We start from the raw sequence: 17,074 nt of genomic DNA on the forward strand, positions 1-17,074 counted from the left end.
TATATTAAATAGGAGTCGAATACAATTCTTATAAACATTATAATATGTTTTTTCTTATGACAATTGGATAAGCTAAGATCGCCAGCCATTGGCCTTTTGCTAATTAAGTCAGGAAAATACCTGTTTTGTTAGACAAGAGAGCACCCTAAGAGTGAAAGTACATCTTAGCTCAGAATCCCATGGATAGATGGCAGCACTACTCATTTGTGAGAGCACTTCTTAAATTTAGACTTAGATCTGAATGGGGAGAAAAAATTTCCAGATCATTGTATCCTTGTTACTGCTCAGCAACTGACCACAGTACTTTCAATTCCACAGATTTTACAAGCACGCATGTCACATGTTCTAGTTGGATCTTAACCCAACTAGTTAAATATTTATAATGAGTTAGGTCTAGCAAAGTTGAGGATCAGACAGAAGTTATATTCTCTAAACACTTCACTACTACTGCCAGTATTATTAATAGAATGTAAAACATTAATATTATTCCAAAAAGATAAAAGGAAATAAAAATTTATTATACTATAAAATATAGTTTGCAAAAAAAAACAGTTTAAATAAATACATAGAGAAACCTTCAACATTTAAAATCAGTATTAGAATAAAAATTTCCTAACAAAATTTCAAAAAATAAGACACAAACAACTATGATTGCTAATACAAAAATTTATTAAAACAAAATTATACATTTAAATAAAATTAACTATTTATAATTTAGATAACAACAAATGTATCTAGTTACATTTAAAAGTGATTTTTATGCATGACAGGTACATGAGATACTTTAGGATCAATTTTAATTTTAGAAAATTCAATTGAAATTGAAAATTAGTTAAAAAATAATACTTTTTAAAAATGAAATTCAAGAACTACCAACATTATCTAGGTTCACTAAAATCAATAAAAAATATCCTTTTTGTTTACCACACTTTGTTATTATTCTATTGAAAAAATTTACTTTTTCTTCAATTTTTATTGAATTTCTAACACAAAAAAAACATTTAAAAGTGATTTTTATGCATGACAGATACATAAGATAAATTAGGATCAATTTTAGTAAATTCAATTCAAATTGAAAGTTAGTTAAAAAATAATACTTTATAAAAATGAAATTCAAAGAAATACCAACACTAGGTTCACTAAAATCAATAAAAATATCCTTTTTGTTTACCACACTTTTGTTATCATTCTATAAAAAAAATTTACTTTTTTATCAATTTTTATTGAATTTCTAACAAGAAAACATTTAAAAGTGAATTTTATGCATGACAGGTACATGAGATACATTGGGATCAATTTTAGTAAATTCAATTGAAATTGAAAATTAGTTAAAAATTAATACTTTATAAAAATGAAATTCAAAGAACTACCAACATAATCTAGGTTCACTATAATCAATATAAAAATCCTTTTTGTTTACCACACTTTTGTCATTATTCTATTAAAGAAATTTTCTTCAATTTTCATTGAACTTATAACAAAAAAATAAATAAATTTAATGCAATTAAAAATGTAAATACTTTCAAAAAAGGAAATAAAAGAAAAAGGACAGTTAAGCATTTGAGCAGTTATTGCACATAAAATCACAGCAGCTTGCAATAAATACTATATTTGTTCGACAAGTTTAATATCAATAATGCTCACAAAATATCACAGATGTTTTACATTTCACTTTTTTCAATTAAGAGCAATAATATCTACTTTAAATAAATATTAAAAAAGCCGCCTGTGTTACAAAAAAGCAAGAAGGAGCAATAATCTAAACAATAATACTTATATCACCCAAACAATAATACAAGAATTTCTTAACAAAAAAACAGTATCGGGTAATCAAGTGGAGAATTTAAAGTTGCTATATGTCTTTACGAAAACCATGAAAGTGATTCATTGGCTAAAGAATTGTCACAACAATTATGCATTAGATTTTTTAAGTGCCTAAGCATCACTACAGCAATAGCAGAAACTTAGTAACAAGAATTTTGATTGTGATATAGTAAAAATAATACTAATATGTTATTTAATTCAATAGATATAAAGTGGCTATGTACTGCATAGTACGCATTGAAAAGAAAAAAAACAATTTTGATAATAGTATGCGAAAAACGGTTACAAGTAGTTACATCATATGCATAAGATTTAAAGTGCTTATTATAAACACAATAACAGAAAATTACTGCTCAAAAAATCTTTAAGGAATGCAGAAAAAACAGTAATGTGCAATTATATTAATCAATAGACAGATAGGAGATAAGTATTGCAAAATAATAATATTTGTTTTATAATTGAAAAGTAGTATGCAAATTTATCACAATTCAAAAAAAATTTCAATACAAAAAATTACAAAATTTTCTTTTCGGAAAAAAAAGAGAAACTATTCAAGTGTACATTCCAGTAAAAACAGACTTGAAAGAAATTTTCATAGGGTGCCTTATGATCCAAGCATTATTGCGAAGGCGGCAAAATCTGTAACCATCCTCCAATTCACCAAACTTATCAATCGAGATTATACCATTTGAATCAGCTACACTAGCTAGAAGAGCATGAAACTTTCGCTTATTAGCCCATGGAAAGGTGCCTTCAACATCTTTAGCTTCAGCCAAGTGAATACAACTGCAACATTTCACATCAATTGACTCATCTTGCCCCCAAGCTTCTAAAGAAGCCCTTTTACCAGAGGAACCTGCTTTAAATGGGCAATTCTGATTATAAGTTGTGAAATTGTTCTTGATGTTTGGCGATATATATAAAGACTCCATATCAAGAATATTCTCTATATTGTCTTCTTCTGATGCTACAATAGTAAAATCATCACTTTCATGAAGTTGTTTCATGATGTCATCTAAGTATACAATGGCAAAGATATTTGAAGGTGTAACTAAAAGTCCTAAGATTGTAAGACTGAAACACTCTCCATAATGTTCCCTTACCTAAAAAAGAAATGCATATCTTAAATACAAAATGAAGTACAATACTTTACACCTGTTATAATTTTCTAACTATTTAGCAAGTCCTATTTATATCTCTTGAAAAAGTTTTTTTTTATTTGTTTAATTTTATGACAGTTGGAAAAATATATTATTAAGTATTTATAATGAAATTCTCCCTTTTTATGCATTATGAAAGTTAGTAAAGCATCCTTTGTACATGGTTAAAAAATTACAAAATCCATTATACCAGAATTTTAAGCATAAATATATAAACCACATTTCACTCTAATAAGAATTTTAATCTCAAAACAATAGCTTTAAAATAAATTCTAAAATTAATTGACAATTTGCTATATTTAAAAAAATTTTGCTTCTTCCACCTGGACTTCTGCATCAGGTACTTATGACTAAAACTATATTTCCACCTGTGCAATTAAATTTTTTAAGAACCATAGGCAAATGCTTCACTTATTACATTCACTTCATTAAAAAAAAACTCTAATTATTTACAAATAAGCAAAAACAAGTTTTTTTTTTCTTTTTTTTAAAAAAAAAACATGTAGTTTTTTTTACAAAAAAACTACATATTAATTTTTTCCATTACGTAGAATCTTGTACGTTTTTTCCGTTACATTGAAGAAAGAAAAAAAATTATGTTTCAATAAAAAATGTGCTTAAATAATCTTTTTTAAAAAATATTGCACAGCTACTATACTGATGCTGTGTAGCATACAAGAACATATAATTCAAACAGTGTTTACTTTATAATATGTCATTTAAAAATATAGACATATGACTCTGAGTGTTAAATAATTCATTCAATAAATAATGTTATTTTCACTTAAAATTTTTTTGTATTTCTTAAAAAAAAGCATTTATTTATTTTTATTTTTTGGGGGGATTACAAATTATTTTGCAGCACAAATTTTAAACTTGTACATATTTTTAGCGTACTTCTAATAGAAAACTCAAATAAACTGTCTGAATCTACATTTATATTAGCAAAAAATAGTATTAAATAGTTTTTCTATTAGGAAGATGCTTATTAGAAACATAAAATTTTATAAATATTTAAAAAATATATATATAATATTTTATCTTCTTAACACGTAAGTTAGCATATATCCTAAAAAATTTATAATTTTAATAGAAATNACTTTACTTGAAATTATTTATATTCACATTCTGTACTAATTACCATTTAACAATTACAATAATTTCTAATTCTAAAAATATTTTAACAATGCTACTGTTTGAACAAAAAACCCTTAAGCTAAAAATCCTTCAATGCATCCTTCAAACCTAACAAAACTTTAATAATAAAGAAATTCTATTAACATAAAAATTTATGCTCACAATTAGCATAAAAAAAAGAGCAGAAAATTCAAATTTAAAAAACAAATTTATGGAAAACTTCATGCTGGTGAAACATAAGGATAAGTAAAGAAAAAAGAAACAGGATATTTATAGTAATACTGGTTTACAAGAAGTTTATGTTTTACAGTATAGAAAATTAAACAATATTTACCAATACAGACTGGTAGTGGTTTTTTATATCAAAACAGCTATTCTTCTTACTGCATGCAGCAACACAATAAAGTGATCTTTTAGCCTTGTAATGTCCTAATAATTTCCCTGCAACAAAAATTTGACTTAATAATTAAAAACCAGAATAACTATCATCACTAGAAAAATTGATACTTGTTAACATTTTTAAAAAAATTAAAAGCAAAACAAAATCCAGTTAGTTAAAAATATTTCTTCCAGATATTCATATTTATAGTAACATTTCAGACATGCAAATTAATTGCTTCTGTAAATATAATTTTAGAAGAAATGTTATTAAGCAAGGAAAAAATATCATTTTTGAAGTCGAATCACTAGTGAGGAAGGCGAAATTGAAAGCATAAAAACCTGTCTGATAACAGGAGAAATCAGAGAAGAGTTAAAAAATTATTAAAAAAAAATCTAAAAAAACACTGTCAAGTTTCATCAGGCAATCAAACTGGTCTGGATGTTCTTTGCCACATTTTTCTTACTAATTATTAGAAACTATTTGATAGCATTTTTGTTTTTTTCTCAATTAAACATCAAATTGCAACCACTTATGTGAATATTTTTTGACATCATTTTTGTTACAAGGATATTAAAATATATATATAGGGATGTGATTCACAAACACCCTGGGTATACGATGATGGTATAATTTAAAAATAAACTTACCCTTATCAAAGCAATTTAAGATACGACAGAATTTTCCATCTCCTAACAAACAGTCTAAGGCAGTTTGTACTATGTTAAGAAAGTATGAGGAGTCCAAAGGGCTCAGGAACCAGCCAGTAAGAATAGGAAAAATATCTTGCCATTGTTTTAAGCGGTGTCTGAAATACTCTACATTTAAGCCTTTGGTATTGCTCTTAGCAAGTATCTAAAACATGAAAGAAAATGATAAAAACCATTATTTAAAAAAAATATTTAAAATGTTGGTATACCAGAATTAAATACTATGACACTGGTCACTTTAAAACTGTTTGATCTTGCATTAAGCCAGTGTTGTATAATTTTAAAAAAAACATTTCAGCAAGTATTGAAAATAAAGTATTAATTACTGAAAAAAAATTTATAAAATAATAATAGGAGTAAATTATGACTGTTCAAATTTATAATAAATGAAATTGAAACAATTTAAGATACACAAGAACATAAATTGGAAAGAAATTATTAGAAATCAAATGGAGAAATCAATCTTAATCTAATTGAGAAATCAATCTTTATTATCTTTAAAAAAAAATTTGAAATGCAATATGAATGAACTTTAAGATGCATAGCTCAAAACAATAGAACTTTATTTTAATTTTTAAATTTAATATAGATTCTTTGCAAATTAGTATATATACTATTATTAATAAAAATACAGTAACAGAAGTTTGTAACAGTCCCTCTAAAGGGACAAGAACAAGAGAAAATCACATGATTGTAGTAAATTTTGACTATCATGAGTTAACCTAGAGCAGGGGTGGCGAACCTTTATACACCAACGCGCCATTTTCTCTAAAAAATTGCTTAATGAGGTCATAGACGTGCCGTCAAATAATTTTGACTTCGTGATTATTGGGAAAATAATAATGCTAAATACTATCAACTCAAAACTCTTTTTTTACATTGGAAAAAAAAAAAAAACATTTTGCAATGCCTCAGTTATACACGTAATTCAACTTAAAAGTAACATCAGTGTGACTTCTGCTGATGCAGATTAGATGACCAAATACTTATTTTAGGTAGTAAGATGTTAGTTTAAGCAGGACTGTTGATATTTTTGCTAGGTTATTATTGTTAGCTTGGTTTTTACCATTATTAATTGTATTTTTAGCAATAATTTTAAATTTTTTTATTAATAATTGTTTATTATTTTGTTTGTTTTTTGTGAATTTTAATTTAATTGTTACATATGCTTCATAGCGTAATAACATTTGTGTAATAACAATTCATAGTGTAACAACAATTGTGATTGGTGGAGTGCCCAAAAAACTGCGTCGCGTGCCATTGGTTCGCCATCCCTGACCTAGAGTAACAGCATCACACCAAATGATTCAGAAATCTTTATTTTGATGGGATGAACCACTAAAAATGTGTTTTCCTTAATCTAATAATGTAAAACCACCAGTGAGGACAAACTATAATAATAAATTTAAAAAATGGAATTATTTTAGCTTTAATAATTGTGGTCAGGGTGCATGGCCTACGCATCCTATGTGTTGGTATATATCTTTCAGTTTTGAGCAGAATTTTGTTGCATTGTTCAGTACTGATATGTTTAACTGTACTGATATTGGAAACAATTTTTATCTCTCTTTAATTAAGCTAATCATATTTTTGAAAATTTCATATAAATCCTAATCTTATTTTTAGCTGGCAACAACATCCAATATATCTCTTTTTTTTTAAACTCAATTAGCTCAAGTGTTGGCTAACGGACCCTTCACAAAATATTTTAACTTAAAAACGGACCCTTCACAAAATAATTCATCTTTTAATCGGACCCTTCACAATTTGTTTATCTTCATTATTGCTTTGTTAATCGAATAAACCCTTCCCGGCAGGGGGGGGGGAGAAAGGCAGATGTAAACGGACTAAGTTTTGTCTTCGGCAGACACTTCTTCCTTTACTTGTCTAAAATGAATATTCTGCGTTCAGCAGTATAGACTAAATAGCAAATACTTACATGTTGCATCTCTAATTTAGTAGCAGCAATTGCTGTTTACCTTTTAAAATTAAATTTTTTTTTATTTTATACTTTTACAGTGTTGAGCATAATCTTGTATCCATTTACAATTTAAAAATTAATTGAAAAATTTTTTTGCAATAACAGGACTCTATTTGCACAAATTCACAAAAGCATGACCCTGGATGAAAGAACGTGACTTAACGTTTATTTTATATTCACAAATTAAGAGTAATTTTTTCACAATTTTACAAACAACGGACCTTTCACAAAATGTCTGGACAGACCCCTGGGTCGGCTGTTCAACGAAGGCTATAAAATAAAATAAATACAAAAAAAAAAAAAAAATTTCATTTAACCAACGTTTTTGGAAGTTGTCTATCCACATATATCGTTATCTATTAAACCTTTCCACCAGGTAATGTTATTAATGTATTATTCCCACAACCCCTTCCTTCGTCCCCCGAAAATTACTCCCCCGTGACGTTTATGAATCATGAGTATGAATACTCTTGCCGTCGAACTAACCGTGGGAATTTTATTTTTCCGTATAACTTAAATGTTTAGTTCCATCAAAAAGTTTTCCAGTTTATATCAATGCTTGATTCAATAGTTTCAGTNAACACACGACTAGAAAAAATTACAGAAAAAAAATACATTCAAAGACTTAAATTATTCAAACAATTGTGCAATGTTATAAAACAACTACTACATAGCTTACTTCAGGTGTTACTTTAAACTTCCCCATAGTAGAAGCTATTATAATAGTGTAGTCAAATTCGGCTGCCAAATTAAAATAATTCTGAACTTCAAATCTCTTAACATGAGTATTCTTTATGACAATTGGATGAACTCCTTTCTTACAAGCTATTTCAACTCTGAAAATAAAAAGTAAAAATTAAGAAATCATCAATCATGTTTTGCTAAAATTACTCATTCTGAAATAAATTTCCTTAAGAACAAAAATATTAGAACTATTCGGTTTGAATCAAACTACACTGCAAACTTTTAACTGGCTGATAATAAACTGGAGAACCTTGGCTAAGGGATGAATGTCTTGGCATAGGCTTGTTGAGAAGGCCAAGGCCCATCCTGGGCTGTCGTGCCAATGAGAAGAAGAAGATAAATACATACTTTAGTAGGTAAAAAAGAAAAGTAATAATATGAATATATAGGACAATTAACTGTAAAATATAAATTTAAAGTAAAATTATATACACAGTGCTTTCATCATAGAAAAAAAATGGGTGAGAATTTCTCACCCTTTCTCAAAAACAGGGTGAGATTTCAAAAATTTAAGTGAGATTTTTAAAAACTAAAAAAACACAAAAATTCTTGAAAAAAAAATCATTTCTTTCATTATAATACATTTTTAACGTCTTCTATTTTTTAAAACATTGAATATTTTTGGTGCATCATCATAGAAGATTTTGCCTTTACAAGGTATTTGTACATCTTACAGTGTTTTCATTACAGAAATAAAATGGGAGAGAATTTCTCACCCTTTCTCAAAAACAGGGTGAGATTTCAAAAAGTTAAGTGAGATTTCTAAAAATTAAAAAAAAAACACGAATAGACTTGGAGGAAACTATTTCTTTAATTATAATACATTTTTTACTTCTAATTTCTAAACTATTGAATACTTTTGCTGCATCATCATACGGAAAATGTTCTCTATATCTACTTTTTCATCAGCTATTCTCATCAGGTTACTCAAATGCTCATCAGTCTATATGTTACGATATTTTGTTTCAATTCGGTTTTGGGTGCTAAATGACCTTGCAACAGATGCTGAACTATTCGGAATCACTAATTAAATGTGTATCATTGTGCACACACTTTCCTATCCTCTAAATCTGCTAGCATAGGCTTTTCAATAATTTCTGTTATGTGAACAGTGAAGTTCGCTGAAGTTATTTCCATGTTCAAACTTCTTGTTAGGTTTTCCAGCATAGTTTTCACAGACTTCAACTTTTACAAATTGCAGTAAATTGTCGATGAAGGAGTTTGGTAATTCATTAATAGCAAAAAATAGAGCTAACTGTAAATAATATATTATAAGGGACTAATTTTTTTTGCTCAACACTTGTCGTAGCTGTTTTCATGTCTTAAGACGAAATTTTTTCCGAAATTCGCCAGTTTCGCCCATTTTAAAATGGATTAATAGAATGCGCGAACTTCTCGCGGAAATCATTTTTTAATGCGAGAAAAGAAGAAAATTTGCGAGGTTCTCGCGCTGTAGTGAAAACACTGAGTCCCATGTCAAATTATTAGACTGACTCTAAGATTCTATGTAAAATCTTAATTATCAGATGATACTATACAGCTTTAGTGTTTTAATGTGACTGAATTCGATTTGCACTTGTTTACGTTCGTGTATCAATTGGTTATATTATACGATATATAATATAAATTCGACGATTGGATAAATTAGACGATATATTATATAAATATAGAATATTTATTATATCGGATATTATATTAGAATATTATAATAATTAGCCCAAACTATTAGACGCACTGTAGTGTTTTAATAATTGCATGTTTTTCACGAGCTTATATATAATACTTTTATATTTAAACACACATGTAATGGGTTTTTATTTAGGAGATTTGATTTTTTTATATACTTCCTATTTGCATTAATATAATTTTTTTAACGTATTGCATCGCAATGTTAACTAATTGATACGCGAACATAAACCAGTACTAACCGGCTTCAGCCGCTTTTAAACAATAATGCTGAATAGTATCACCAGATAATTAAGACTTTACATAAAATCTTATAGTGCGTCTATAAGCCAAGGACTGTAGTTTTTCAAAATTAGTTTGCTTGCAAATTTCTAAGATATTATTATGTAATGCATGAATTATGTAATAGTACATTATCTATAATTCTTTGGTATTCCTTTTTAATACTTAACAAATCATAATCGGATTCTTACAACACTTGTTGCGATGAAATGTCTCAAATAGCGAAACTATATCTCATGCAGATTTTTTAAAGATTGAAACTACTTCTTTGCATTTTTGAGATTCCTTGTAATTTATATTATGGTTAGGGATGGTTCTCCTTCACAGCCACTGAGCTCAGATAAAATTCTGATAAAACAGGATTTTTTATCATCCACACATGTTGTATTAATAATTAAAACAATCTTAAAATGCTTGCATATAAATTCTCAAATAGCCTTGGTCCTCCCAATAGACTTACAATAATCTTTATTTTTATATATTATTTATTTTATATAGTACATTATACACTACCTACCAATAAGTATTTGGACACGTGTGATTGAAAAGAAAAACAAACTTTATTCATAATCAAGAGTTGGTAGAGCCTCCACGAGAGGCAATTACCGCGTGAACCCTCCGGTCCTTGCGTGACGGTATTTTCTTCCACTCGGCTTGGAGAAGACATGCAAGTTCCTACACCGATTTTGGATGGGTAGTCCACCCCTTAATTCGGCGATCCAACTCGTCACAGAGGTTCTCGATAGGGTTCAGGTCTGGCCTCTGGGCAGTCCAGTCCATTCGATTAACCCCATTGGCACCCTACCGCTTTGGTGACGCTCGCAACATGACAGCTGGCATTGTCGTCCTGGAAGTTCACCCCGTAAAACTGCCGCAACGTAGGAAGCACATTGTCATCCAAAATAGTGCAGTAGGCATCTTGCATGGGACTTATGCCTATGTTGTTCCCCACACGATATATATACCGGAGGAGGGCGTGACGTATCTCAGGACCGCAGATATAGTCATTTGCATAGGTGTCCAAATACTTATTGGTTGATAGTGTAAATTGAACTTTACATTATATATCGATAAACAGGAATTATATTAAAACAACCACACTTTTTACACACTAGACGCTGTTCCAAATTGGAATAAAAGGCTTTTAAAGAGTTCAGGAAAATGATTAGAGTTGGAGAAAAAAATCTTGCAAAACATTCATGTGACAGGATACAAACTTCCATGAATCCTTGTTTTAGTTTATAAACAGTTCAACAGATGGCGCTTACTAATAAACCTATAAATTAAAGAGAGAATGGAAACCGCATCATCGTAGTTCAAAATGTTTCATTGCATGAAACTCTCATAACGATATTCTTGAAATGAGCAACACAGACGAAAAGCACAAGTTGTAATCAAAACACGAACATTTTATATCAAAACGCAGAGAAAGAAATGGTAAAAAGGACTTACAGTGCCATCTTTTAGAAAAATTTTCAATTTAAACCAAAAACTTTGGAGGAAAAAAAACCACTCATTGTTTCATAAATTTGACTCGAGAGTTTTTTTTTTAAAAAAAAAACTGTTTTCATGCTATGAATTTTTGTAAAACTGTCAATCCGACTCGAGAATAACAAATTCTTAGTGTTCATTGCTATTGTTATTCATGGAAAACAGTGTGCTGTTATGCTTTAAGCAGAACAAAAGATTTTTTGTGACTTTAAGCAGAACAAAATATTCTTTTTGTGCTGTTGTGCTTTAAGCAAAACAAAAGATATTTTTTTGCTGTTATGCTTTTAGGCAGAATAAAAGAAACGTTGAGGCCAGTTCTGAAAAATAATTTTTATGACATGATTTCGTACAGAACAGAACAGAATTATTTATACAGAACAGAATTATTTATACAGAACAGAATGATTCACACAGAACAGAATAATTCAAACAGAACAGGAAATAAAAATATAGTACACCGATATGAGAGTATTTATAGCCTACAAATACTTATTTTGATTTATACTTATTTTGACTTATATTTATATTGAATACTTATTTTACATATTTTATTGCGGTCTAAAAAGTTTCATAACAAAAAAAAAAACAAAAAAAAANTAATTTTTAATGACTATAATTTCAAACCTTTGGCTATTTCTTTTATCTTAAAGTAAAATATTAAAAAAACAATTACTAAAAATCAATGATTTCCAGTTCAGTAATTCATGTATCTGTTAAGAGCAACTGTTATTAAAATTTTGAGAAATGATTTAAAATATTTTCTCAATTAGCTGTGGTCTAACCGTTTTTCGTACAATTACAACTTAATAATAAAACAGTTAATCTAGTTTGTTTCGTTTAAAATAAATGTAGAAGAATGAGATATCTTTTAAACAAGTATTTAGAATATCACTGTGAGAAATAAAAAAGTATGGTCAAAAATAAAATATTTTAACTTAAAAACGGACCCTTCACAAAATAATTTATCTTTTAATCGGACCCTTCACAAATTTGTTTATCTTCATTATTGTTTTGTTAATCAAATAAACCCTTCCCGGGGGGGGGGGAGAAAAACAGATGTAAACGAACTAAGTCTTGTCTTTGGCAGACGCTTCTTCCTTTATTTGTCCGAAATGAATATTCTGCGCTCAGCAGTACAGGCTAAATTCCAAATATTTGTATGTTGCATCTCTAATTTAGTAGCAGCAATTGCTGCTTATCTTTTAAAATTAATTTTTTTTTATTATAATTTTACAGTGTTGAGTATAATCTTGTATCTATTTACAATTTAAAAACTCCTTGAAAAAGTTTTTTGCAGTAACAGGACTCTATTTGCACAAATTCACAAAAGCAGGGGCCTGGTTGAAAGAATGTGACTTAACGTTTATTTTATATTCACAAATTACGAGTAGTTTTTTAACGATTTTACAAAAGCGGACCTTTCACAAAATGTCTGGACAGACCCCTGGCTTATAAAATAAAGATCTTGAGAGAGTTAAATAAAATAGTTCTACAACAATGAATAATTTTTCATTATTTAAACAAACAAAAACAAAAAACTTTTAAAACTTTCTGCAAAAAAAAAAAAAAAAAAAAAAAAAAAAAAAAAANAAAAAAAAAAAAAAAAAAAAAAAAAAAAAAAAAAAAAAAAAATTTAACAAATTTAAACTCACTAAAAATATTATTATCACTATAATTATTGAACAAATTACTCAGAATAAGTTCATAAATAAAAATGACTCTGTGTGCAAGTTAATTTTCAATTCCGTATTTGCATTTCTGAACGATGTTCCTATATCGATAAAAAATAATAGAGTTTCATATTATGTATATCACTTTAATAATGAACATTTAATTTATAGAGTTTGTTTTGTTCTACATCTTAATACTATAAATTTTTAATTTTTATGATTAGATTAACACACCTAAACAATTATATATAATATGAGGTTGAACACACGACTAGAAAAAATTACAGAAAAAAAATACATTCAAAGACTTAAATTATTCAAACAATTGTGCAATGTTATAAAACAACTACATAGCTTACTTCAGGTGTTACTTTAAACTTCCCCATAGTAGAAGCTATTATAATAGTGTAGTCAAATTCGGCTGCCAAATTAAAATAATTCTGAACTTCAAATCTCTTAACATGAGTATTCTTTATGACAATTGGATGAGCTCCCTTCTTACAAGCTATTTCAACTCTGAAAATAAAAAATAAAAATTAAGAAATCATCAATCATGTTTTGCTAAAATTACTCATTCTGAAATAAATTTCCTTAAGAACAAAAATATTAGAACTATTCGGCTTGAATCGAACTCAGGGGTGATTGTGAGCTAAAGTCAAAATTCCGGAAAATTTCTTGAGTTAAAAAAAAAAAAGAATTTTAAAAAAAAATTCAAATTGAAAAATTAGAAAAAAATTTAAATAAGGTTTTTTTTCCTTTTTCTCAATATTTCTTAGTTTACTTAAAATATATTTAAAATTTTACACATACCTATACCATTTACACATACCTATGATGACCTGGAGAAATAATTAAAATTTACAAATATGTCTTTCTTTCTTGAGTTTATTATTATAATAACTATTTACTGTTAAAAAATCATGAATATAAGCTTATAAAGTATCTCTCAGACTCTCCCTTACAGACAAATAAAATAAACTGGGTTCTTAAGTTCCATCGATGAAAATTTTTTTTCCAGAAACTTCCGTGATCAATGATTTTTTTAAACGTCTGGACCTTCGATCTCCGGAAACTTTCGGATCACTGTTAGCGAAAAATTCGGAAATCCGGATTTTTTCCGCGCACAATCAGCCCTCAAACTACACAGAATTTTAGCTGGCTGATAAATACATACTTCAATAGGTTAAAAAGAAAACTAATAATCTGAATATATAGGATAATTAACTGTAAAATATAAATTTAAAGTAAAATTATATACATACATGTTTCAAAATTTATTTAACGTGCAGCTTTTTTATACATATTTAAAAAATAATATGTTTCACAGACAAGTAAGTTTCTTTGAATCTATATTTTATTATAATCAACAATTATTTATTTAAAAAAAAGTTACCTATTCTTGCAATATTCATGAGATTTTTTCAAGCTATTTTGATCTCTCTTTGCAGTGGAAAAAGTGTCTTTGAAATAGTTATCAGCAGAGCAAACAACAGCACCTGGATATCTTTCTTCTGAAGACAGTATCTGGGATAAGCTTTCTTTTCCTGTTCCAGCAACACCTCGAATAATGAACATAATTCTTCCATGATTTTTCAGATAATCTAGAGTGTTATCATCTATGGTGTACGGATACCGAAAAATTTCTTCACAATCAGTATCTGAGCCAGGTATAAATGCCTCTTTGCTTCCTGCTTTTGCCATTATGCTGTTAAAAAACAAATAGTTTAACACACATTGAAATAACAAGTTGCTTGTTAATTAATTTGAAAAATTGTAAGGAAAAACAATTACAAATAAAAAGGGCTATTACTAAATAAAAATAAAAGAATACATCACGAAAATTCAAGACTATTTTACATAAGCTAAAAACTAAAATTGGAATTTTTAAATTCATTTAAAAGTAGGGTTAGCATTTCTTCCAATAGTAGAATCAATTTCTTTAATACAAATACAAATTTTATTTATGAAAAAAAATTGGGTGTTGATAAAGAGAAACTTAAAATTTTTATTTTACTCATCCATGGCTAATTTCCAAATGAAGTTTGTAGAAAATCATCAAGCTGCAACATTAGCCAGATATATATTTAACTCTGATGGTCTTTCTCCTCCCCCCCCCCTTTTTTTTAATCATTTAAGGAACACAAGAATTAATACATAGGAATGAAATCTTATTTCCAAAAAAATTATTTACTCAGCAGGCAGCAGTTGATAATTTATTTTAGAGTGTCCAAAAATAAATTTTTTCTATCTAAATATACCACAATATGGCACTGGATTTTTTTTTTTTTTTTGGTATCCAGTGAACAGAAAATGATGCACTCTACCACTTCTCAAAGTTTACATGTGGAGTTCAAAACATGCTATATATATGTCTCTAACGTGTTAAATAGTGAACAAATACACCGTGGGGTTTTCAACTCACAGGAGGCCAGGGGCCGCAATTAAAAACACCAGTCAAATGGCGGGCCGCAACTTTATTAAAATTTTATATAGGACTCTTTTATGTTTGTAGGAACATTAAATATTACTGTCAGATTTTTATCAAGTTGACAACAAAAGTATTGAATTACGAATTAAAATAAGAAGATTTTTAAAAATATTTTATCGCATGTTATAAAATTCTGGCCACAAAATTTTACTAATGTAAAAAATAATTTCGTCAAAAATGAGTGGTTTAAAAAAGTTAAAATTGGAGAATTTCTTTGAGAAAGTTTCTAATACGCACATGTTAAATAATATTCACAAAGAAAAAAATTAAATGAAAAAGAGTAACACACACGAATATTTTTGAATTTGAATAAATACTTTCTTGGATGCAAAACCTGAGAAGTAAATTTTTTTGTACCGTTGGTATGTTAAATTTCGCAAAAACAAAGAAATTAGGGGGGGTTTAACGAAGGAAAAGTACTTTAACCCATATAGTTTTTATGAAAATTGTCAACAAAAAATGACAAATAATATATTTAAGTTCGTGAGCCACAAAAAAAGCTTCGCGGCCCGTTAGTTGGTAACCACTCATCACTATTACACCCTTAGGTGTCTGGAAACCCGGTTTACTTCACACCAGGTAAAATTACAATAATTCAGTTTTATTGATAAATATACAGTTATTTATGATTAAATTAATTGTAAATATTCTATATTACAAGTATGCTAATAATAATAAAATAAGTTGCCCCCCATATATGCTGCATTGGAAAGTGCCATGCATCTTATATGTCCGTATTGGTCTATAAAGGGTTAAGCAAGAGAAATAAGTACTTTTATTTACAGTGGAGAAGCTTAATACATAACGTCAATAAAATTCAAAAGAGATGTTAGAGTGCTAGTTTTTACATACAAAACAAACTTTTTAAAAATTTGTTTTCTTCTTTCAATTTTTCTAAAAATTTCTTAACAATTATGATGACTACAACTTTATATTTGTATTAGACAATATGATTATACAATTATTACACAGTAAATAAGGCAGTCTTGATCATACTTATAAGTACAGGGAATAGAAATAATAATAGTAGGATTGGTTAATGATCATCACGGTACTTATGAAATTAATAAATTTTTATTATTACAGCATTATTTCATAATTAAACATTTCAAAAATTAATAAGTACTGTTCTAAAAATAAGCACAAATAACAACATGAGAATTTGAACAAATAGCTAGCTAGAAAACTCTTTTCCTGATTATGAGAAACTGGTTTCTTATCAAATGAATAATGAATAAAAACATATAAAAAAGAGTTAACTAAGTTCAAAGCATTTCGTTAATTAGGTATTAAAATCATTAAATTACCAATACTAATTCAAATCGACGATTCTTTCAAATATTCCTGAAATACATTCATTAAACACTCTTTGACAAATCACACTGAAACTATCGACTTTTAAACAACGAACTCAAACCGAAACTAATAACAGCTATTGCCATTGTTAAATAATAAATTATAAAAATATCTTTTTATTCCAAATTAATCTTTATTTTTAAAAGTTATTGATAGAATCCGAAAG

The 17,074-nt window shown here is 27.8% G+C and overlaps 1 protein-coding gene across 1 annotated transcript; it reads right to left on the minus strand.

The window, feature by feature from the left end:
* Positions 1 to 650: 650 nt before the first annotated feature.
* LOC107446139 (2',3'-cyclic-nucleotide 3'-phosphodiesterase) lies at positions 651 to 16,985 on the minus strand. The gene is made up of 6 exons (XM_043050826.2): positions 16,860 to 16,985; positions 14,458 to 14,769; positions 7,871 to 8,027; positions 5,151 to 5,355; positions 4,456 to 4,562; positions 651 to 2,927 (listed from the first exon to the last, which is right to left on the minus strand). Exons 2-6 carry the CDS (start codon positions 14,763 to 14,765, stop codon positions 2,376 to 2,378), a joined length of 1,329 nt encoding a protein of 442 aa, XP_042906760.1. The 5' UTR covers positions 14,766 to 14,769; positions 16,860 to 16,985; the 3' UTR covers positions 651 to 2,375.
* Between the last annotated feature and the right edge of the window lie 89 nt (positions 16,986 to 17,074).

Source organism: Parasteatoda tepidariorum, chromosome 10 (assembly GCF_043381705.1).
Source record: "Parasteatoda tepidariorum isolate YZ-2023 chromosome 10, CAS_Ptep_4.0, whole genome shotgun sequence".
In the NCBI taxonomy this organism is placed as follows: Eukaryota; Metazoa; Arthropoda; class Arachnida; order Araneae; family Theridiidae; genus Parasteatoda; species Parasteatoda tepidariorum.

Coding starts and splice junctions, on each gene's coding strand:
- LOC107446139 (XM_043050826.2), bottom strand. CDS start 14,765: ATGGCAAAAGCAGGAAGCAAAGAGGCATTTATACCTGGCTCAGATACT. Junction 8,028..14,457: donor CATGAATATTGCAAGAATAG/GTAACTTTTTTT, acceptor TTTTATTTTCAG/AGTTGAAATAGCTTGTAAGA. Junction 5,356..7,870: donor AGTTTAAAGTAACACCTGAA/GTAAGCTATGTA, acceptor TTCATGTTTTAG/ATACTTGCTAAGAGCAATAC.